General features: G+C 34.8%; 2 protein-coding genes across 2 annotated transcripts; one reads left to right on the plus strand and one right to left on the minus strand.

The window, feature by feature from the left end:
- Nucleotides 1-3,068: 3,068 nt before the first annotated feature.
- Nucleotides 3,069-7,290, plus strand: LOC147387467 (F-box/LRR-repeat protein At4g14103-like). The gene is made up of 4 exons (XM_086420804.1): nt 3,069-3,432; nt 5,559-6,505; nt 6,624-6,779; nt 6,866-7,290. Exons 2-4 carry the CDS (start codon nt 5,570-5,572, stop codon nt 7,136-7,138), a joined length of 1,365 nt encoding a protein of 454 aa, XP_086276930.1. The 5' UTR covers nt 3,069-3,432; nt 5,559-5,569; the 3' UTR covers nt 7,139-7,290.
- Nucleotides 7,291-20,041: 12,751 nt separating this feature from the next.
- Nucleotides 20,042-25,560, minus strand: LOC147387468 (uncharacterized). The gene is made up of 10 exons (XM_086421429.1): nt 25,460-25,560; nt 25,195-25,359; nt 24,100-24,863; nt 23,788-23,976; nt 23,582-23,690; nt 23,404-23,462; nt 23,121-23,295; nt 22,923-22,993; nt 21,833-22,327; nt 20,042-20,218 (listed from the first exon to the last, which is right to left on the minus strand). Exons 2-9 carry the CDS (start codon nt 25,325-25,327, stop codon nt 22,109-22,111), a joined length of 1,719 nt encoding a protein of 572 aa, XP_086277555.1. The 5' UTR covers nt 25,328-25,359; nt 25,460-25,560; the 3' UTR covers nt 20,042-20,218; nt 21,833-22,108.
- Between the last annotated feature and the right edge of the window lie 201 nt (nt 25,561-25,761).

The following is a 25,761-nucleotide window of genomic DNA, read 5'->3' on the forward strand; positions in this document are numbered from 1 at the left end:
GGAATTTTTGGTAGAAAATAAATATATTTGAGTACATTTTAGGTATATTGAATGCATCGCTTAGAGCTTAGAACTCAGGGTACATGTTAACTAGACCCATTACTTGGTGATTTGGCAATTGTTTTTAGTTAATATGTTAATTTTTTGAAAAAAAAAAGATTGTATAATGATTAGAAATATATTTTTTCTCATTTGATTCTTGAGCACCAAAATCGAAAAGTAACAATGATTTTTTGTGGTGCCAATTCCACTTATTTTAGAACTGAAACCACCAAGAACCAAAACCAAAAAAAATAATAATAACAATTATATACAATTCTAAGTAACATAGGAACCTAATCGAAACTATGCATTAACACTCGTAATGCTATATGCAAGCTTTTGTACAACAATTTACCAACTTTAGAGGGAGCACATTAGAAGTACTTTTGACAATGATTGGGGATGGATGATAGCAGATGAAATTTGGGCCTTACAAGTTTGCTTTGTGAGAGAATATAATGCACTTTGGGTACTATTTGGACATTGGTTTAACATGTATGAACGACATATTGTAAATAAGAATGAACTTTAGTTTTAAAACCCCTCTCTTACCAAGATAAAACTTCCTATCTAGTATTACAATTTAGGGTTGGCAATGATCCGAAATATACCCGATGCCCAAATCAGTTAGATCCGAAACAAAATATGAAAAATCGGATTTTTCGGATCGGATTTGAATTGGATTCTTAGATCTGAAATAATTTCGGATTAGATTCAAATCTAGCCCAATCCACTACGAAAAAAATCCGATGTAGAAATAAGTTCTTCCAATTACTTCTTGCTTTAACATTCTATTATAATTTAGAATCCTTTTGTTTCAAGAACATAGAACCAAAACACTGAATCAGAATCTACAACATTATGGTGGTGATGGTTTTTTTTTTCCCTGTCAAGTATAGTGGCAATGTGCTTGGATGTAATGGAAGCCTGACAATTAGGCAAGGTGGAAAACTACTGAGCTCACAACACATTTCTTCATAAGTTCTTCTATCAACCGTTCTACCAACTTCATGACTTGCCAATACATTGAAGTTATAAAGCACATTGATTTCTACGGTCACCTTTTTAGTTTTTATTATTATTTTATTATTTTTTCACTTGGCAAGCAGAGGCTATTAAGGCTCCCACCCTTTTACAGAGATCAAATTGAGTGCTAACGTGGAAAGTGATGTAGCGGAAGCGTGTGAATCAATAGATTTAAAAGGAATTGAGAAATTATGTAAAATGGGATATACAACCAATTTAAATCAATATATTTAATTGATAAATAAACAATTATTTGAAAGAAAATAAAGCAAAGAATTAAAAAGTCATTAAGAGAGTTTAATTGTTATGTTTGAATTGATTGAATTTCATTTTTGAATCTCCTTATATATATAACTTTATCATAACAACTTAGAAATCTTCTAAAATATTAAAAAATAACTTTCTAATCTATTTATAACATAATACTAATTTTGAAACCTATTAAAATTACATTTGGATACTTCTAATTATAACTTAAATAATATAAACGAATTTAGAATAAATTAGAAACTAAAAAATTTAGTAATTAGACAAAATAGGAACTTTCTAAAGTTGAAATAAAATCTAACAAAACAAATTTTAAATCAGTTAAAATTGAAATATGTTAAAAACATATGACCATAATAAAAATTAGGTTGAGCATGAATCCAACCGGGTCAACTTAAAATAGGTTGGTCAAATCTAGTTGACTCAATCAAACTAAGTCAGGTTGGCCAGATCTGGATAAGTTGATTTAGTCATGAAATTGCTCTTCTCTTTGCCTTTTTATGATCCATTTTATTTAGAAAATCAAGAGCGCCGTGTTCTACATCAAGACCCCTTTCTTTGAGAAAACGCATCTCCAAGTTTGGTGTAAGAATAGAAAAACAATTCTTTGAAAAGTAAGGATATATATCCTTTACGTTAAATATTAGGGCGATGTGCATATCATTAGACAAATTCAACACATAAATATTATTGTCTATCTTCTTCAAGATATAAGAGGGCCTAAATTTTTTTTAGCTTGGTCTTGTTATAAGTCAAGTGGGAAGCGAATTTTTACAAAGATAAACTATGGCTAAGTCTTCTTTTTTATATATTAAAATCAATGGCTGCAAATGAATTAAAATTAAGGGGCAAACATCAAAATATCATAACAAAATACACATCAAATTGACCTCCACGGATTTGTACTTTGAATAAGATTAATGTGAAACACGTGTCCTCACCAAACTCGCAATCTAGGATCTGTACTTTGACTAAGATTGATGCGAAACATGTGTCCTTATTAAACTCGGAGTCTAGACTTCGAACGAACATGAACCCTATTCAAATTCGGAATCTTTGTCAATTGTTACCTTCGGAAAGGAAACAAACCCTATAGAAACTCCCCTTCCCCCCCCATATTTTATTCTAAGGAAAGAAAATCAATGAAGGAATTCATAATAAACATAGCAATTTGTAAGTTCATTTATGTTCTTTGATTAAAATTTTTTTTAAGGTGTGACTTACATGATTTTAAAATCTCGTTTGATACGTCTCGGTATCGTCCACCAACAAGACGAATAGAAAAGTCAAGGTATCAGACGAAATTTAAATCCCATGTTCATTTTTCTTATTATTGAACGAGATGCCAAAACGAGTTTAAAAACAATGGTGACTTGTGTTGATGATGATAATATATATTAATGATTTTATTTTGTAGAATTTGATTTGAGGGAGAGAATGAATAATACTTAAAATTTTTTTTTAGGTAATTAAACTATGGATGTGAAAAAGCATATAATCAATTAATCCATAACCAATAATCAACCCAAATCCCTAGATTTAAAATTTTTCATCGCTATCACATAAATCAGATTAATTAATAAAAATTTTAAATGTTGATTAAAAAATTATAAGCCAGTTGACGGATGAGATCAAACCTAGATTAAATTTTAATTTTAACCAATCAAAATTGGGAGTAGAGGATGCCAAATGTTTCGAGATGCATAGGATCACCCCCTGTCGTTTATTTGCCCTAGAGACCAACAAGGAGAGAGAGAGAGAGTCAATATTCAATAAGGGTTCGATCTCGAGTCCTTATAGAACTCCCATCTCCTCCTCCTATAAAAGAGAAGAAAAACTTGGTTCATCCATCGTTCTTCATCTTCTCTTCTAGCAGCCCCAAGCGCTCACTCTGCCTTCGGTTTTCAGCAGCCCCAACACCCACAGAAACTCACATTCGGCTTTCTAGCAGCCTTCACACGTACCCAAACTCACAGTTTTACAAACCCCAAATCTCTCTCACTCACGACCCACCCACAGAACAGCATTCATCCTTCACTTTGATTTTCTGAAGGGACATCCCGGCAACCAAATCTTTTTTTTTTTCGTTTGATTCAGGTAAGTCGAATCACACCTTTTTTTATTTTTTTGTTTTTTTGGGTTTGTTAGGGAGAATCGAGACTTTCATGATTTTTATTTTTTATTTTTATGATGTTCATCTCATGATTCTAAGATGAATTAACCCTAAGTCAATTTGTTAATTTTGCCACATCAAGTTTATTATGTGGATTGTAAATTTTTATGTGCAAAGTTGGAAAAAAAATTTATGATGAATTTTAATTTTGCAAAATTTAAGCCATGATTGGCCAATTTGGCATATAATATTATGATGAGTTGACCTTTCACCATAGGATGACCTTAGATTCTTTTAGTTGACTTTAGGATACTTTGTCCCTAGCTTGACTTTAGTTTTCATCGGTTGACCACAAGATGGTCTTGTATTGTAGTAGAGATTGATTGTGTCAATTGGGTGGGTTTAGTGCCTAACACCTTCGGACGTAACACGACCCTTTTGCCTATGTCTCTTACCCGTGTACCTATCTGGATCCATTTGGAGTTATTTTTGGTTCTTAGTCCTAAATTAGTTAGTGACTCCCCAATCTTAGAAAATCCCCAAATTTCCACCGATACTTTTTATTTTAGAAATTTATTTTTTGTAAAGAGTGTCAAGGGAGCTTTCACTATCGTAACATAAATCCATTCAACCTTGTCTTCGTTCCTTTATTTTATATCTTACCTCATTTGTGCAAGGTGCATGACAGTTGCACCCACCATTTATACGTAGTGCACCTATTTATATACATACCACCCTAAATTGTAGTTTAAGTGGGTTCTTCAAAAATCAAATTGTATCTTGCTTTGAGATTTCGAGGTTGACAAAGTAAATAGAATCTGAAGGTTGAAAAATGAGGGTTAGAAGAAGTTCATCCAAGAATGACTGGTATTGAAAAGAAAAATAATGGGTTTTTGCTAGCGGTTGATATTTGAAGGGGGGCCTAAAAAAGAATTTGCTATTTTGATTAATACAAAAGTTTAATATGAAAAGAAGAAAATTTGATTTAATCAATTATATTAAAATAAGGGCTACGAATCAATTAAAAATAAGGGGTAGACATCAAAATTACTGAACAAACACATGTCAAATTGTTCTCTACGGATTTGTACTTTGAGTAAGATTAATGCGAAACACGTGTCCTTATCAAACTCGGAGTCTGGACTTCTAACAAACATGAACGCTATTCAAACTCGGAATCCTCGTCAGTTGTTCCTTTGGAAAGGAAACAAACCCTATAAAATCTTCCCCCCCCAAACAATATTTTATGCTAAGGAAAAAAAAATCACTGAAGGAATTCGTAATAAGCATAGCAATTAGTAAGTTCATTTCTGTTCTTTGATTTAATTTAATTTAATTTTTTTTTTGAAGGTGTGAATATATATATAGGAAATGTTCAGCAACAAACATTTTGGCAAAACATTTTTCAAAATATGGGTTAGAGGTTTTGGAATGGGCTGATTTTTGGTGAGGATGATCTCTACGGTGAGGAGATCATCATCACCAAAAATCAGCCATTCCAAAACTTCTAACTCATCAAAAATGGTTTACAAAAATGGACGTCCACAATTTTTTCAACTTGTAAACATGGGGCTAGAAGTTTTGGAATGGGCTGATTTTTGATGAGGATGATCTCCTCACCGTAGAGATCGTCCTCACCAAAAATCAGCCCATTCCAAAACCTCTAACCCATGTTTTGAAAAATGTTTTGCCAAAATGTTTGTTGCTGAACGGGACCCATATATATATATATATATATAGGAAAATGTTCGGCACCCTACAATTTGCCCTACTTGTTTTGTCTTACATGGGTGAGAGATCATCTTCACCAAAAATCAGCCCATTCCAAAGCTTTTGGCCTCATGTTTACAAGTTGAAGAATCGTGGACCGTCCATTTTTTATGGGGTTAGAAGTTTCGGCATGGGCTGATTTTTGGTGAGGATGATCTCCTCACCACAGAGATCATCCTCACCAAAAATCAGCCCATTCCATAACTTCTAACCCATGTAGGACAAAACATGTAGGGGAAATAGTAGGGTGCTGAACATGCCCCATATATATAGATATCTGATTTTATTTTGTAGAATTTGATTTGATGGAGATAATGAATAATAATTTATTTATTTTTAGGTAATTAAACAATGGATGTGAAAAAACAAAAGGTTGCGAAAGGAGGATACATGATGAGAGGAGGAGAGGATAGGATTAGTGAGTTACCTGATTGTCTTCTTCATCACATCCTCTCTCTCCTTCCAATTGAGCAAGCTGTTAGTACCAGTATTTTATCAACAAGATGGAGATACTTGTGGACTTCTATTCCTGTTCTCAGTTTTACTGCCAATCATAAACCTGTGATGAAGTTCGTTAATTTTGTGGATGAAGTTATGCTTCTCCATGACATGAATATACATAAGTTCAGCCTCGAATTTTATAAGGAAGTTGATGAATATTCTCGTGCTCGTGTTATTGCATGGGTATCAAACCTTATAAGTCATAACATTCAGGAACTTAAACTCATCTTGGATTTAAAACAACCCTTTGTCTTTCCTCCCAATCATTTAACTTGTGAATCACTGGTGAAATTGAGCCTAGACATTGACAATTGCATTTTCAAGCTTCCAAACTCTGCATGTTTTTCACGACTCAACATCCTACACCTTGAATCCATGACATTTTCCGATGACTACTCAAGCCAACAACTCTTTTCCAATTGTCCTGTCCTTGAAGAGTTGGTATTTGATAATTGCAGATGGGAGAATATGAACTTTTTCCTTATTTCAGGGCCTGCTCTCAAGAGATTAACTGTTAACGTTTCTGTTTGTGAAGATGTAACTGGCTTAAGGAATACTGTACTCGAGCTTTATGCACCGAATCTCGTGTATCTCAAATATGAATGTTGTTTACCGAAAGATTTTATTCTAAGCGACTTTCCATCACTAACTGATGCTTATATTTGTCTTGGAACAAATAAAATTGGGGACAGGAGTTTTGAAGAATTAAGTTATTGTGCAAGTAAGTTTCTCGGAAGGCTCTGTAATGTAAAAGTTCTAGAAATATGGGGTACAACTTTTGATGAGGTATGGTTCTTTATCTAAATATTGGAACTTGACTTTAATGCATATATTGATTTTTGTTGTTGTTTTTAAGGTTTATCTGACTTAACAGTGATGATGTTTTACTGTGCTTTGTGCTTAGATTTTCTTCAATACAAAAGATCTCTTCACCCATCTTCCCACATTTAATAATTTAAACAGTTTGAAAGTGAGTTCGGGCGTCTATTGTCCAAATGGAAGAACACTGTTGGACTTGCTCCAAATCTCTCCAAATCTAGAATACCTGGCCTTTGCTGAGGTAAGTCACCCAGTGCTTAACATTTCCTTGTTGAATGATTTACAATTTTTTGTTGCAAATATATAATAATTCTGATTTTCATTCAGGTCTTTACTGTTGATGAGATAGAGCTTTTGAGATATGAAAAGGTTCCTCAATGTTTGTTGTCACACCTCAAGAAAGTTCAATTTATGTGTTTTCGTGAGGAGGACGAGTTCGATGTTTTAAAATATTTATTGAAGAATGCCAAGGTTTTGGAGAGGATGGATATCTTTTATTATTTTAGGTTATCTAGCTATCCAAAGAAGAAACTGGAGATTGGGAAACAAATACTAATGCTTCCGAGATGCACGATCAACAGTGTAATTAAGTTCTTCTAATGCATTTTACAGCTATTTGTAAGATACTATTTTCGAAGCTCTAAAACATGTCAGATCTAATGACTTTGTGATTGATTGTACATCAATGAAACCCTTGTATTTATGTCCCGAAAGTTGACTTATATTTAATGCCATTTTTCCTAAAGAGGTCATATATTGGATGGAACTCCCATGTGTTTTTATTCTTCTTCTTCCCTAGCAAGGTTTGCATATCCTGTTAATTAATGTAGGTTTTATCTAATCGTTTTGAATAAAATGCTTGGCTTATTGGTTTCATTTGCTGTATGATTTGCAAATCCGGAGAGGGGTTGAAACCCATCACCAAGTTTAAATTTAATGGACAACCAAGAATGTTGTGAAGGCTAGTACCACTATATTGAACTAACCTTCCCCAAGTGGAGTTCTTTATGGAAGGTTGAAGAGGATGGCAAATTACATTGCTTAAAAATTTTCTGGACGATAGAAATTTTGTTTTGAATAAAATTTTGTTTATTTCTCACATCATTTTGTTCTAAATATGGAGAACAACCTCATATTTTTTCCATTTCTATTAATAGTGCATGGATTTGGAAGATCTTACTCACGTTCAGTTCAGTGTTAGCAGGATTGGAATTGAAACTGAATCTACTTTGAAGAAGTATCTCCTTTATGGATTGAGTATTCCAAATAAGAAAATTTATATAGGGCTTGTCAATGGAAACTAATTTAATGGGAATCAAATTGAAACTGAAAACCCTCGTTCCCTTTTTATTGGAATTGATTAGGGCTGAGCCTAAAAGGAAATCACACTAATAAGTATTAGAATCGTCAGCTTCTATCTGATGGGTCCCGGAGCCACCTTATTTTGTCATTTCTTTTTGTATAATAGATAACTAAAGGTTTTCCATTTTAAAATGTATTATATAAAGTTCTTAAAATTTTCATATAAATTATGCCACAGAACTTAAAATGGACAATATCTTCTAAAGTTTATTATATTTTTTTTAAAGATGAATTTTAATTTAAAAAAGAAAAAAAAATCATTAAACTCGTATCTTTAGTAGAACAAATAGTAAGTAAATTGGGGTTTTGTTAATGAAAAGACACATGTTACGATGCATTAAATATACCTTGGAAATAAGCATTTGAGGGAATTTTTGGTAGAAAATAAATATATTTGAGTACATTTTAGGTATATTGAATGCATCCCTTAGAACTTATAACTTAGGGCACATGTTAACAAGACCCATTACTTGGTGATTTGGTAATTGTTTTTAGATAATACGTTAATTGTTTTGAAAAGAAAATAGATCTTATAATGATTTGAAATATTTTTTTCTCATTTGATTCTTGAGAACCGGAATCGATAAGTAACAATGATTTTTTGCGATTCTGGTTCCATTTATTTTATAACTGAAACCAACAAGAACCCAAAAAATAAAATAAAATAAAAAATAATAACAATTATATATGATTCTAAGTAACATAGGAACCTAATCGAAACTACACATTAACACTCGTAATGCTATATGCAAGCTTTTGCACAACAATTTACCAACTTTAGAGGGAGCACAGTAGAAGTACTTTTGACAATGATTGCACTCACTTCGGGATGGATGATAGCAGATGAAATTTGGACCTTACAAGTTTGCCTTGTGAGAGAGATATGAGTTTGATATTAATGCTGAATTTTTTCAAGGTAGGAACTGTTCTCTTTGGGACCCAATATAATGCACTTTTTGGGTACTATTTGGGCCTTGGTTTAACATGTATGAACGACATATTGTAAATAAGAATGAACTTTAGTTTTAGAACCCCTCCCATACCAAGATAAACTTCCTATCCAGTGTTACAAATTAGGGCTGGCAATGATCCGAAATATACCCAATGTCCGAATAAGTTAGATCCGAAAAAAAAAAAACATGAAAAATCGGATTTGAATTGGATTCTTAGATCCAAAATAATTTCGGATCAGAATTGGATCTAGCCCAATCCGCGCCGAAAAAAATCCGATCTAGAAATAAGTTCTTCCAATTACTTCTTCCTTTAACAGTCTATTATAATTTAGAATCCGTTTGTTTCAAGAACATAGAACCAGAACACTGAGTCAGAATCTACAAGATTATGGTGGTGATGGTTGTTTTTTTCCTGTCAAGTATAGTGACAATGCGCCTGGATGTAATGTAAGCACGACAATTAGGCAAGGTAGAAAACTACTGAGCTCACAACACATTTCCTCATAAGTTCTTCTATTAGCCGGTCTGCCAACTTCATGACTTGCCAATACATTGAAGTTATAGAGCACGTTTATCTCTACAATCACTTTTAAAAATTTTTTTTCCCTTGGTAAGTAGGGGCTATTAAGGCTCCCACCCTTTTACAAAGATCAAATTGAGTGCTAATGTGGAAAGTGATGTAGTGAAAGAGTGTGAATCAATAGATTTGAAAGGAATTGAGAGATTGTGTATAATGGGACACACAAAATCAATTTAAATCAATAGATAAACAAGCAATTATTCGAAAGAAAATAAAGTAAAGAGTTAAAAAGTCATTAAGAGAATTTAATTGTTATGTTTTAATTGATTGAATTTCATTTTTGAATCTCCTTATATACATAATTTCATCTTAACGACTTAGAAACCTTTTAAAATATTAAAAAGTAACTTTCTAATATATCTATAACATAAAACTAATTTTGAAACTTATTAAAATTAAATTTGGATATTTCTAAGCGCTTCTAATTATAACTTAAATAATATAAACAAATTTATAATAAATTAGAGACTAAAAAAATTTAGTAATTAGACAAAATAGAAACTTTCTAGAGTTGAAATAAATTTTAATGAAACAAATTTTAAATTGCTTAAAATTGAAATATGTTGAAAACCTATGGTTGAAATATGTTAAAGACGTATGACTATAATAAAAATTGAGTTGAGTATGGATCCAAGTGGGTCAACCTGAACTAGGCTAGTCAAATCGAGTTGATTTGATCAAACTAAGTCAACTTGGCCAGATCTGGATAAGTTGATTTAACCATGAAAATTCTTTTCTCTTTGTCTTTTTATGATCAATTTCTCTAATAGTATATGTTTCCTTTATTCAATCTTTTCTAAAATCAAAAGTGATGTGTTCTACATCAGGCCCCCTTTCTTTGAGAAAACGCATCTCTGAGTTTGGTGTAAGAATAGAAAAACCATCCTCCGAAAAGTAAGGATATATGTTCTTTACGTTGAATATTAGGGAGATGTGCATATCATTAGACAAATTCACCACATAAGAGGAGATTGTTTGGCTGTGTGATGTTCCTGTCATTACAGAATTTGTGTTGTCCTAATATTGGAACCAATTGGAAAGATCGATTGCCATTGTTGATCAAATCTGGTTAATGCAGTTATCAATTCGATCGTGCAACCAGGTCACAGGGTGCCCAAATTTGACGTTCAAGACCAATTTGATATTTTAGAAGATTGGTTGTTGAGCCTTTCCATTGGTATCAATGGCGGTTTAAAGTAATGGGCAATCTTGGTGACATGATGAATTGGTAAGGCATAATCGATTTAACTTTATTGGAATTGGTTCAAAGATATACTTAACACAATAAGAATCAAATTTTGATGGCTGTTTTCAAGGAAATGAAATGTCATTTTTTTGGGTCGTCACGTATTACGAAATTGAATCTTGGAAACTTTTCGGGGTATAATAGCCCCGAAGGCAATTATTTGGGACTGATTTCATGATATAATGTGTGGGTGTTTGGGACAGATTCTAGGATTTAATGCTGGTCGATTGGGACTGTTTTCATGTGTAAATTTTGCAAGATTTGAGGTGTTAGGAAAATTTGTGTTGGCATTGTTCTGTTTCTGAAAACACATGCCTTTGTCTAGTCATCTAGTTTGTTGGAGATTCAAGGTTTGGGAGTTTTAGTGCTTTATTTAGTAATCTTTGAGTACACATGGCCTCGTGTCATTGGCTCATCAGCTTAGCACATAATTTTCAAAACAACAAATCTATGTTACCTCTGCCAATTTTGTCTTTTGTATACATACCACCCTAAATTGTGGTTTAATTAGGTTCTTCAAAAATCAAATCATATGTTGCTTTGAGATTTGGAGGTTAAAGACTTAATAAATAGAATCTTAAAGTTGAAAAATGAGGGCTAGAAGTTCATCCAAAGATGACTGGTATTGAAAAGAAAAATAATGGGTTTTTGCTAGAGGCATAAGCCTCGAGGCGAGGCACACCAAAAGGGTGATGAGGCATTGAGTAAGGCAACCAAACATATAAGACGTGGCTGAGGTTTATAAACGATGTATGCATCAACTGAAACATGATTGAGGCACAAGTATTTTTGTTGAGGCATAAGCCTTAGATGTAAATCGACTTTAAAAAAAAAAAGAATCACTATTAATTTCGTGCAAGTATTTTTATACACATACTTTCAATACTACTAAACAGGTTGTTTTGGAGCATGATACCACATGATTAAATCAAGAAGAAGATGATATGGATTATGTAGAAGCATTTCGTATGGTAGAAGATAGAAAGTGATTGGATCTTGAGATTTTATTTTAATGGTGGATGCGAACTTTTTAATTTTATTTATTATAATGGCATTATAAAAATAAGAAAATTTGATTTTATCAATTATATTAAAATCAATGGCTACAAATCAATTAAAATTAAGGGGCAGACATCGAAATATCATAATAGAACACACATCAAATTGGCCTCCATGGATTTGTATTTCGAATAAGATTGATGTGAAACGCGTGTCCTCATCAAACTCGGAGTCTAGGATTTGTTCTTCGAATAAGATTGATGCGAAACACGTGTCCTTATCAAACTCGGAGTCTGAACTTCGAACAAACATGAACCCTAATCAAACTCGGAATCCTCGCCAGTTGTTACCTTTGGAAAGGAAACAAACATAATAAAGACTTTCCCCCTACAGACACCCTAATTTGCACGAACACCCATTAGAAAAATTCAAATTTTTTCCAATTGATTTCAATTAAGACTTTAAGTCCTTCAATGGGCCCACATTGCCCCTTGACACCTTTTTCATGCATACATGCACACATGCATCATCTTATATTGTTTTGCATGTCCACCTTGTCCTTAATCCAGTATAATTTCATACCCACTTTCATAATCTAATCCAATTCCATATTTACTACCACTTCCTTAATCCAATCCAATCCAATCAAATTTCATACTTACTTTCCTAACCCATGTCTCCGAATCCATGAATCGACCGAATTTCAAACCTGCTCCCTAATCCAAACTCACTCTCAATTAACTAATTCATTACCCATATCCTAACCCAATACTCAAGTTCACATTCAAGCTTAGTCCAAATACCTAAACCTAAACTATCCTAAGCCCATAACCCAACTCCAAAATCAAAATCCAAAGTTAAGCCCATTCTAAGCCTATACTAATCCCATTCTAAGTTCATGATCTTATACCTGCTCTCAAAAGAGGACACATGGTGGTCTCTTATAAGCCCCTAATACCCAATACTTTAACCTAATTGGAGGGTCAACTATCTTGAAAAATCCTAAGAATGCCCTTTTTAAAAAGTGCGGTCAAACCAAAAATGCATTTTAGCCATTGGTAAAAATCCTTAAAGCTGGAAGAATTTTCAATCATACATTAAAAGGTGGAAATCTTTAAGTACATACATGGAGCTCTCTCATTAATCAATTTTAAAAATATACATTCATCCTTGCTTTATAAATTATTTACAAATGAACCAATGTCAACTTTTTTACTTACTACTTCACCTTTACAGATGTCACTCCCCTACTCTTCTTCTCAAGAGTACTTTTGTTCTCTCACCTTTATTTATCAAAAAATTAAAGATAAAAAATGCTTTTAGGATTTCATATCACAAATTTCACCTTCACCCTCATAAAAATAAAATGTCCAAAAAGAAATAACTTGAACATCATATATTTTCCATTTGTTTTTAGGGTTGGACTACTTTACATTCAAAAGTTCTCCAAAAATTCTATAAATAGTCTCATTTCCTATGAGCAATTCATGCTCTCAAGCCCCTATTTTTCAACCTAAAACTCTACCAAAGTCCTTACTTTATCTCTCCAACCCTCTCTCAACCCAACCTTCAACTCAAGAACTCTCACCCATCTCTCAACCTTCAACCAACAACTCCCATCATCCTCAGCCATCTACAGTCAACTAAAACACTTAACCTTCAAGTTCATTTCTCAAGACTCAAAACTCATCCAAGAACATAAAGAGACAAGATGGGTGTAGATTAGGTTTTATTTTCAAACATTTACATGTTTTACTTTTAACTATCTATTTATTTGTTTTCTAGAAAACTTCTAGGATATAATGCACATCCTTTCCCCCCTTCGGTAGGTTGGATTTTGGTTTGATTGAAAAGGTGAGGGTTGAAGCTTTTTTTCCATTACAACATATCTCATGTATCATATTGTACACTATGCACCCACTCACATATACTTGGTCATGATGAAGAAATGTGTCACTCTCTTGTTGAGGTTGAAACATTAAGTTTTTAGTCTTGCATACATGCATCAAGATTATGACATTAAGAGAACTCCATCATGAATCTCTTTAAAAAATTCAAACCGACATTCTACTCATGAAAAATATGTAGACTAGATGGACCATCCTTTTCCATATGGTCTTGCTAATGTCACATGAACATCAAAATCCTCTTCTAAGGGAACATTGTCATTTATTGCGTACATCACCTTTAAGCATGCATTTTCATATACTTTTTATTTTCTTAAGTTCTTTTAAAAAATGATTGGCTAAATGGGGAGGTTAGAGATCCTAACACCTTCCCCATCCTCTAATCAGACCTCCTTACTTAGATCTTAGGTAGATTATGTCTTTTATATATATATATATGAGAGTCACTACAATGATAAAACCAATTTCAAAATCATTTCAGGTGCCCATTCACACCCTTTTCAAAAAAAAAAAAAAAAAAAAAAGTGGTAGCGACTCCTAATAATGTAGCATTGAGGTTTTGAACATTTCTTGTTTACAATACCCCAATATTGAGTGAAGTTGCAACATTTGATTGGAATCTTGATACCTTATTCAAGTTTTTTTACAGATCCCTCACATGTTCTCGATTTTTGAATTCTCTTCAATGGCGTCAAATTACGAGTCTTCAAAGCACATCATTCTAAATAGGGTTGATCGTGATTTAGGTACTTTAGTTGCAATCTTGACCGTCATTTTATTATAAAATATTTATTTCTGAGTTATTTTTTTCTGAATGGATTTTAAGATAAAAGATAGGCTCCTTGTGGGTCATGTGAGCTCTAGTTAGTCCTTCACTTACTGTTGGTCGAGTAATCATGCAAATTTTGGTATTAGCAGTGGTAAATATTGTTTTGGTCTTAAGATAATCGCTGCACCATTAGTGGAGGTTGAAAACATCCCCGCCGGGATGTTTCACGTATACACTCTTGGTATATCTCGAGGGGATGATATTTTGAGAGATCTTGGGACAACTCAGAGCAGTTTTGGATTTGAGGGAACGGGGAGATTTTGGAATGCAAGGGCATTCGTTAATTATGGTGAGCAATTTGGAATTAGAAACATGATAATGTGTGTGGTGGATTTAGAAAGTATGCCCTTGTCAATAGGCTTCTCAAAGAACCAAAAATGGTTAGTTCTTGCAGAAGTTTTTGAGGTTGGTGTAGATGGCATAAATGTAGTTGGCTCACCTGCAAGAGAATTGAGGTGGCAATCAACACTGTTTCCGGATGTATTGATAATTTTTTATTCAATAAAGATGTTTTTCGACACGGACGATCCAAGGTTTATAACCATCAACCGGTATCAACCCATTGTTTGTGCTGAAAAACATCTTTATTGATTTTTCTTTTTTATATCAATATGTGTGGAAATAGTGCTAATTGCCACCTCAATTCTCTAACAGGTGAGCCAACTACATTTATGTCATCCAATGCCAATATCAAAAACTTTTGCAATACCCAACCATTTTCCATTCTTTGAGAAGTCTATTGACGGGGGCATATTTTTTAAATCTACCGCGCACACTATCGTGTTTCTAATTCTAAACTGCTCACCATAATTAACGAATCCCCCCTTTGTTCCAAAATTTCCCCATTCCCTCGAATCCAAAACTGCTCTGGGTTGCCTCAAGATCTCCCAAAATATCATCCCTCAACATATAACAAGTGTGCATATGTGATGCATCTTGGCGGGGTGTCTTCAACCTCCACTAATGGTGCAGAGATTATCTTACAACCAAAACAGTATTTGCCACCACTTATTCCAAAATTTGCACGGGCACCCGACTAGCAGTAAGTAATGGACTGATCAGACTTCACATGACCCACAAGGCCTCTGTCTTCTATCTTAAAATCTAATAAGAAAAAAATAACTCAGAAATAAATATTTTATAATAAAACAACAGTCAAGATTGCAACTAAAGTACCTAAATCACAGTCAGCCTTATTTAGAATGATGCGGTTTGAAGGCTTGTGGGCTTATGATTAATGATATGATGGTGGTTAAACAAGTTTTTTTGGTGGGTTAGCTAACTTCATATCCTTTATTTATTTATTTTTATTCTAAATTGGGATGTTGTATTATGTTTTGTTTGAGTTTTGAACCAGAGTACTGGTTTTGCAAGAACAATTCCTGCCTCCTGAGCTATTGGAGAGGCTCATAGTGCGTGATGTGCAGCTTAGGATCCAAAGCATCGATCCCAGCACTGAGGACAATTCCTCAACAAGAGCTTTTGGAATTTGCATTTGAGGTTGAGGTGAGGAGCCCAGTCAGATGCAAAAGGATTAAGCCTCCGGAAAACTACTATGTGATGAACTCTGATGGATATATCAGAGGTAATGTGGGAGGAGAGGGAGTCATAATTAGGGACAGTAGAGGAGCAACTGTTGGTGCTATTGCTGGAAATTCTGAAGGGAGATCTGTCCTCTTCCGTGAGCTGCAAGCAATTGTTAAAGGAATGAACATGGCTGCCTCTTTGAATATACACTACTTGAAGGTAAGAGCTGAATCTAAAGTGGCTATAGATTGCATTAATGGGGAAGGCAAAGTTCCATGGAAAGAAGAAAGACTCGTAAAAACCATCAAGACAGAAGCAACCAAATTTCTCAGCATCGAATTCTCATTTTGCTACAGGGAAAGTAATCAAGCTGTGGACTTTTTAGCCTCTTACCTCAATGTCCCAGACGATAGTGCCTTGTATCCTATGGACCTTCTTAGTGATTTACAAAGAATTGTAAGAAAGGACGCCAGTGGACAAATATATGAAAGAATGTGGTCTTTTTCTTCTGGTTGGGGGTCTGCCTAACCCCCACCCTTAAATCTCCCAAAAAAAAAAAAAAATGTTAAGCAAAAGTTTACTTTATTCTATAAACTTGGTTGTGTTGTTGACAGTTGGATCGGTTGTTCTTGGGCTTCAAAAAAGTAGTGACCAGCCTGCTGGGCATCGAATTTGCAGTACTATATGGGTTTCTTTAAGACTCTTACAGCATCGGTGTTGTATGGGTCTGTGTTGCCGATGGTGGAGTTTACATAAGAAAGCTAAGCAAAGACAGAGTTACTCTTTAGTGATGGAGATGCAGCTTGTGATATCTCTATTTGCTACTGTTGTTTGCACCATAGGGATGCTAGTGAACCATGACTTTCAGGTATTAACCCACCACTCTCTCTCTCTCTCTCTCTCTCACACACGCACACACTGGAGGTTATGGAAATGGAGAAGATTCAATTTACATAATGCAATCTTCTTGCAGGCTATTCCAAGAGAAACAAGAAACTATGAGCTTGGAGAAGTAAAGTACGACACGGTGCTTGTATGGAGGGCAATCATGTGGCAGACTCCTAGTTTCAAGCCACTACATAATCTCAAATCTCAGGAAGACGTGATTATTTTCTAGAATTATGATTGTTGTTCTACTTCTGAGTTTTGAGAAATTCACAGCTGAAAGGAAGGACAAAGAGCTGAACCTCAGAAGCAGAAATCAACTGTTCAAGTTCAAGTTCTAAATAATTGCTAGCCTGAGAAAGTGTGTGTGTATTCTTTTGTGGTGTGGTCATAATGGTATGCAAATTTCTGTTGGTTTATCCAGCTTGTTTTGGTCTTGATTCCTACCATCATAAAATGAAAACAAGTGCAAGCTTTCTAAAAGACAACATGATTTTGGATTTAATAAGACCCCGGTGAAAGAGCATGAACACATTAAAAGAATCACAATTCACAAATCTAAAATGACCAATTATTTTTTTAATTAAAAAATTGAAAAAGTTGTTAAAATAAAAAACTTATCCCCCAAAAATGGGAAGTTTGTTGCGAATTTTCGACAGCTTAAATGATGGCTATGGACAGTCGTTTTTTCCAATAGCAAAAAATCGTCGATTTAATTTTCTATTAGTTATTTTGAGGTTATAATTTGACATGAAATTCAAATACTACATGATCAATGTAAGACAAGCAACATGAAAACTAATCTATTTGAGGATTATGTCAACCAAGGAAAACTCAATTCAAGATATGTAAAACAATTTTTGTTATGACTAAACAACCACTAGGAATTACAATCTCAATAACAATTGGAGAAATTTTATTGACACACCACCAAACTCTAAGGGCGGGCTAAATTTTAGAGAAAAAAATAATTAAAACTTCATTTTTCAAGGGCATCTCTTGGTTCGTTCTCCTCTTCCAACAGTTCCACGTCTTATTTGGCATCTTTGTGTCTTCTCCAGTGAACTAACACACCGTTCCATCTTCTCTGGTGAACCTCACGCATGCACAACACCGACCATACTCTGATCTCTCTTATTTAATTGCTTTTCAACACCCATGACGTTATGCCGTTGTTTCATCAACTTAGCACATAAAAGTTTTTATGATTGGAAGCGTGGATTGTCTATTCTATTGTTTCCCGTAGCCATGTACTCAGAAAAATGACTCTTAGTATTGATTTTGGGAGGGTCGTTTCGCATGGTTGTTCTGGTCCAGTCTACTTTCAGGAGGGTCTTTCACATGATTGTTTTGGTCTACTGCCATTTGCCGCCTTCTTGTAAAAGGGACTCCTGGTGGTGTTTTCAGGAAAGTCCTGTCACATGATTGTTTTGATTCATTGTTGTTAGCCAAACACGTGATGGAAAGTGGCGTGTGACTCCCAGTGTTTTATAAAAATGAACTTGAGCCCAAGGGCTGGATTTGGTATGTTGCAGCAATCATGTGCGACAGATTCATTGGGTTGGGAATTTTATTATTGTCCCATTGATGTTTATCAAAGCACACTCATGCAAATCCAGCCCTTAGGCTCAAATTCTCTCTGTTTTTTCTCCTCTGTATGTTCTACACGATTATTTGGATTTCTATCGAGGACCCTAGGATTTAGGGCATGGAAATTCGTGTTTGTCTAATAGCGTCGACGTGACAGGTATCTGGACTCTGATATCCAGCAAAAGTGACACGCATCAAGGTTAGATATCTGCTGTGCAAACAGGTAGGCTCCTAAAACTCCCAACAGTTAGAAAATCTCCAATAAATTATTAAAGCCCAGCCAAGTCATCTACGTTTTTGAAACCATGGTCTTGAACAAGGTAAATGATGTGCCAGAATACTAACTTCTTACATGTACAAGTCTACAGGAAGAGTAATCATACATATTTCTTGAAACCATAGTCTTAAACAAGGATTGAAGTACCAATAGATCCTTGCCTAACTTGAAAAGCATTGAAGGCACACATAGCTTTCAGTGATGAAACACATATTAAGAAGTATTTTCTCACTTGGGATCTTGGATTTAGAAGAAACTTCAACGATTGGGAAATTCCAATGGTGACATCCCTGCTTAATCTTTTACCTTCAGATGACAGTTGGACTTGGGTGGGTAATTTCAATGGGCTCTTCAGTGTCAAATCCTTTTATTCCCCTCTCGACCCGGTTGAGGAGTTTCCTTTTCCCGTACTTCAATATAGTCCTTGGTTCTTTTTTCTGGCTTGCAGCTTTGGATAAGATTCTCACTATTGATCATCTCAGAATGAGGGGTTCGGTTCTTGTGGAGTTTTGCTCTCTGTAACTGTGAGTCAACTAACCATCTTATTCTCCATTGTGGAGGTGGTTCATCAAGTGTGGTTTTCCTTCTTTTCTTTGTTCAATCTTTCTTGGTGTACCCCTCGTTCGATCCATTTCTTGCTAGCTTGTTGGAGTTCCACTAATTTTATTGGTAGGGGGAGGAATCTTTAGAACTTCAGTCCCCCAATATCTTGTTGGGATTTATGGGGAGAAAGAAATGGTTGGATTTTTTGAAGGAAAGGAGAATTCTTTTCAAAAGATTTTCTTTAATATACTTTGGTTTTACTGGTGTAAGCAGTTTCATGAGTTCAGGGATTACCGGTTTAAGGATTTCTTGTTTAGATGGAAGCTCGTTTCTAGAGGGTGACCTCATCTTGGTTTTGGGGTGGTCCTTGTTTGTTGCTGTTGTTGTTTGATTTTTTTTTTTTGTTATATTGGCTCTTTTGATTCTTTTGTTCTATATTATCTTTTGAGGATTTCTTATCCTCTTTCAATAAAATTTTAGTTATAAAAAAACGAAGGTATTTTCTCACAATATATTAAAGGAAAGAATAAAAAATTGAGGCGAGAGTCCAACCATTATGGTCATAACCGTGGCACTACTAATAACTGAGCAAGATATATATATTTTTTGATAGATAAGGGGAAAATAAATACAGATGGTTGATCGAGATGACCTACAAAGAGAAAACAAGGTCCTACACCTGCATTAAACCAGATATCATGGTAGCTTAAATGCTGGATTTCTTCTCTGTCTGTCCATATCTTCCCCCCCCCCCCCCCCCCCCCCCCCCCCCCGATATTTTGTGACAATAAATTGGAAAAGTATGTAGAGAACCTTAAAAGAATACATGAGCTTTAGGTTCTTAACACCACGGCATGTCTGATCCTACTCTGCGGTCAGTAATACCTTGGACGAGGAGAGGGGTATCCTCCAGATTGCGGCCATTCTGTTGCTGGAACATTTCCATAAGTTGGTCTGAGGGGTGGAGTTCCATAAGGTGAGCCTACAAATAAACATTTATAGTTTCAAATTAGTGTTACTTGAGCAACAAATTAACTAAAAAAAATACAAAAAAAAGATAAAAATCATGACATTTTAGAATAAATATAAAGATACTAATTAGACATTAAATAACTGAATTTTACAGAAAAATATTACTCGATGCCAACTTGCTAATCTGGCTAAAAAGACTTGAGACTAAAACCAGTCTTCACCTGTCAACCAACCCTTGTGTGCCTAATATTTTGAGAGAGAAATAAAAATAGAAGGGAAAAAAAGAAGACAAAGTAGTACCTTTCAGCTATGAGGTTGTCACTAATCAAAATCCTATTAAGACTAGAGGTAAAATGAGATTTGTTGTCAATCTTCTTATCTTAGCACATCTATATTTGTAGGTTGTTTACCAAAATTCTTTGGACTGGAGATAATTGGGATGTGATTTCTGCTCATTACAGTTATGTTGTACAATACTTCTTGGGTAAGTGAAATATATACTATTTGATTTGTGAATTTATATTCCTGTTTTCGACCTTGTATTAAGCCACAATATAAGACTTGAAGCAAAATGGAAAAAACAAAGGCAATGTAGAGATGTTGAAATGGGAGGTTTCATCAGAACCACACCAAGAGGATCCCTTGGCCAGCAAACTGTGATTATATAAAGGAAATGCAGTTTTAATTTGCCAATTTTATGGACAAAATATCCAAGTCAATGCGACTTACAAACCCTAATTTGGTTTGGAACATTGTCACACTCACTCTAGAGCCAAAAACCAAATTTATTCCATATTCCCACCATGATCAGAGATCAGATTTTACATGGTTAGATGTCATCTCACAATTGTTAGAATTCCTCAGATGATCATTTGCTACTGTGAAAAAAAACCCAATAGACACAATCCATGGTTGAAGCTCTCCATCAACTAGAAGGTTGACATACTAAGGATTTCCAAGGAAAATGCATCTTTAGATAAATTGTTCCAACCACTATAAAGATAAATCTGTGTTGTTTTTCTGATCTCAACCATCTGTTTGATGGAGATTGTCAATCGTGGGCTGAGGCTAGAAAAGTCCAAAAAACAAGGCCTGAGAGTATATTAGCTAGGTTCTATTCTGGGTGGAAGGTTGAGATAGAAATAGCATTATCTTTTTCATACAAAAGCGTCCCAGATTCACTTGATGGAATCACAGGGTATATGACCAACCACGGGACTGAACAATTCAAGATTAATTAAGAAATATAAAAAATTTAGTAATATAGCTGAAAATGTTTGTGTTTGGAAGTTCCCTATAACAACATAAGATGCTCTAGAGCTTGAACCCACGGCTCAATCGGTTAAGGTGCAGCCCCACTTAGAGCTTGTGGAAATACCGCCAAAAACAAAGAGTTGACATACATACCATCCTAGCTTACTGATCAAAAAAAGAGAAGTGCACAAAACTAGAGAGCTTCAATACTTTTGCTAATGCCACCCCTAGATGTGTATAATTCATTTGTTATTTACATATGAATTGGGGGCGTTAGCAAAAGTTGGTGTGGCAATAGAATCTCTCCAAAACTACGATAGAACAAATCAAAACTAATTTAAGCGAAAAAAACACACTTTAGAAGACTTACCATAGGAGGTTGGCAAAGGATGATGTGGCTCAAATGCAAGTTCTCTTGTTTGTGGTAGAGCAGAATAAGGATTCCGAGGGTCTCTAAGGTGGCCACCAGGACTTCTATATGATATAGGAGCACCAAGACTTCCATAGTTAGATCCGAAGGAATTTTCCCTTTCAAAGTTAGCCCTGCTGTATGGATCAACCCCTCCATAGCTTCGATGGGGGTTTGTGTCACTCTGGAGAATGGAAGTACTATTTTCAAAGTAGGGTTTGAAAGATGTATCAACTCCTATATAGCTCTGATAAGGGCCCGCATCACCCCTGGTACTCTTGCTTTCATAATTAGGTCTACTGTAGGAACTAACTCCCCATAGTTTCGATAAGGATCATAATTCCCGTAATGACTATCCCTCGCAAGAGATGGATTGGGATCACCTGCTCCGGATCTGTAACCTCCAGAAATAAATTCAGATTGTCCACGTAATCGGCCAGAATACATTGAACTCACCTGTACCATTTACAATGGATTCCAACTTAGAGAAAAAAAAGATAGAAAAAATAAAAAACCATAAAAACAAACATATTTAGTTGAGAGAGAGTCGCTTTTGATTACTCAAGAAGGTACCCTCCTCTACTAAACAACAAAAGAATTATAGAACGTTACAAAGAAAGGAATGAGGCTTTTAATTACACAAGAAGGCACCCTCCTCTAAACAACAATAGAAGAATTATAAAATCTCATGCATGCAAATGAAAGATGAAGGTTCCTAATATTAATTAAGAACCAGTACAAAATAAACTTATGAGAAACAAGGTTGATTCTGGCATAGGAGGCTTTTTAACATATTCAAATTTTAGAATAAGAATTAGGTCTAATTGTTCTTAGGAATTGTCTAAAATCAAGGTTGTTCTATAAAAAATGAGGAATCTTTTTGTGTATTTCATTTTGAAGAGATCATTACCCATGCATGCTAGATTTAGAACTTATCTCATAATAGAACTAAGTCTGAAACAAGACCACTGAAAACCATAGATTGGATACAACCTCTTCATAGAAAGCCAAGTAAGTCTGAAAAGTTAAGATAATGTCAATGCTAACTTACTTCTTGAGGCCTTGGGTAATCATAACTTGGAGGAAGAAGTGAACGAGAATTCTGCCAATGTTCACTAGTGGCTGTAAAACAAGGAGGAAAGTAACATCAGAACATCACATCGATTAGATCTAGCAAGAAAGATAACAAAAAGCTATTTGCAAGTAATACATCTTTAATTTTAACTTCAGAAAAAGCTAGTACAAAAACCTGGTGCTGTTGCTTGGTTTGGGGGTATAGGGCTAGCAAATGACTGCATGGATGTTTCACGAGAATAAGGTGATAGGTTGCTCCTAGACCTTGAATTAGAAACAAGCCCTAGTGCAAGTTTCATCTCTTCTAGATATCTCTGTGACTCTTCTCTGTTGAGTTCGGGAAACAAAACCTTGGAAAATGGATTCAGTAGTTAGTATTTTTTTGGATAATTAATCACGGTGAAATGATATGATAAATAGATTACTAAAATGAATATCCAAAGCTATTAGATGACTACCTGATCAAAAAACTCATCCGTACTATGCATATCTTTGCTTATTGGCAAGACAAAATTGGCTGACAAAAGACGAAAAAATGAAACATAAGACCACAAATAATAATTATTTGCAGAACTTTAAGTGATTGCAGAAAGATAAAAAATGAGTATATAATTAGTTCCTAACGTTAATGGATACCTAACATCTCGTTTACTGCTTCTGCAGGTACCTCCTTTCCCATTTCTCTAAATCGTTTTTCTGCACGACTCTTCAGCTCATTTGGTGTGGTAAACATTACGACCGCAATCTGGTTTGTGACACATCACACAAAAAATCATCAAAGACAAGTGAATTTCATTCATAAAATTTTTAAACATACATAATGATGTTGCTAGTAAACCTACCTTTTGGTAGTTTTGGAATGGCTTCAATTTACGTTTGCGGGCACTCTTGTAGACATTTGTTTGATCAATAATGTAATTGCGTGGTGTCTTGGAGGCCCTACCTAATAGGGTATTGAATATCCCTGTTGCTCGGTCCATCAAGCGATCAAAGCGTTCACCATAATTTTGCTTACGCATTAACCCGGGTACCTATAGAAATCACCATTCTTTAATGGGTATCATACTTGATAAGAAATATAAAGGTCGCTAGTTTCAAATTAATTTTGTAAGAAAAGATGAAAAGATAACCCTTTGGAAGTTGAAACCACACACCTTCATTTGATCTAGAGCTAGGTTAGTTCCAAGTAAAACATATCGCTTTTCTGGATGCTCCTTTACCCATTTTTCTGCCCAGGTAGTCTTGCCAGAAGCCGGTAAACCAACCATCATCATTACTTCACATTCCTTAGGGCTAGAAAAAGTTGGTCCCACAGTTGCATTTCCATCCTCAAATGCACAATCCCAAGCCTTATAGCCTTCTTCAGGAACCAAGCCATCTTCAACACTAAACAACACCTGAACAACAACATTCTTCAACAAAACATGCGGAAAGAGTGCAGATTCCCATGGTAGCTTTTTCACTGGTGAGCTAACTACCCCAATACCACTTGGTCTCGCATCAAATTCCTTTGCAATACCCAGCCATTTCCCATTCTTTGAGAAACCCACAGAGGCCGATGACTTATTTTCAAGATTCACAGCACAAATGATTGTGTCTCCAACACCAAACTTCACACCATAATCTGAAAATCTCCCTGCATTTGAAAATTTTCCAGTTCCCCCAAAGCCAAAGCTGTGTTGGGTTTCACCAAGATTTCCCACATTATTATCCCCTCTCGAAATGCCCACACGACACAAATGCTGCTGCTCAGAGTGAGTATCTTCCATATCAACCGGTTGTGCTGAGATGATTTTGCAGCCGAAACAATACTTCCCACCTCTAATCCCAACATTGGCACGTGCACCAGACCAGCAATAAGCAAAACCTTGCTCGTGAAGTGCTTGACCTTGTAGACCATTTGCTTCAATGTCGAAATCTGGCAAAATTAATATATTATGACAAGGATTTGAGCATAGAATCCTAAAACTCAAGTAAAGATACCAAAAAACAGACAACAGTAGCCTAAAAACATTCAAAATCTTGAATTTATCAAACTAGATTCCAACAAGATTAGAAAGAAACTCAAGTAAAAAAAAAAAAAACCAAAAATAAACAAAAGTGATTTAACTGGGAGAATTTTTCAGTCACTCATTCTTCAAAAGGTTGAATTTATCAAATTAAGATTCCAACAAAATTAGAGAATAACTGAATATGGAGAGATTTAGGTTTCTAAGCTCAAATGAGATGTGAAATCGAATGAAAAATACCTAAATCGCAATCGGCAGGGTTGAGCTTCACGCGCTGCTCTGGTTCTGCTTTATATGAATCTGCATCAGTGATCTTTGCCCTCTTCGCTTCTGGTTCTTTTACTTTTGGAGGCTCGTGCTTCGTCGACGCCATTAAGATGAGGTCCAAGAATTTATCTGAGAATTCTGTTTGAAGTTGCAGAAATAAAATTTATTTGAGAATCTCTGTTTGAAGTTTGAGAGAATTCGCTAGAGATAGTCCAAGAGGAAGTGATTGTTTGCTCACACAAAACACCGTTTTGGCCTGTGGCGCTGACGAAGTAATAAGGGAATTTTCTCTCTCCTGCCAAACATCCACCGCCTAGAAATCTTTGGCCCTGTTATGTTTGAGTTTCATAAGTTTTTTTTTTATTTTGAAGTCAAAAGAATTAGATAAATGATGTTCATTTATATATTTTTTACTTTCATAGATTTCAATTAAAATTCAAAAGTAGCTCTTAAAAGAAATCGTCCAATAGAAACTTTTTCAAATAATTTTTGCGAGAAGTTAAAAACGTAGAGCAACTCAAGTGTAGTTATCAAAATACA

The sequence above is a fragment of the Akebia trifoliata genome, chromosome 13, assembly GCF_017979445.1.
Source record: "Akebia trifoliata isolate Shusen 1 chromosome 13, ASM1797944v1, whole genome shotgun sequence".
Classification (NCBI taxonomy): Eukaryota; Viridiplantae; Streptophyta; class Magnoliopsida; order Ranunculales; family Lardizabalaceae; genus Akebia; species Akebia trifoliata.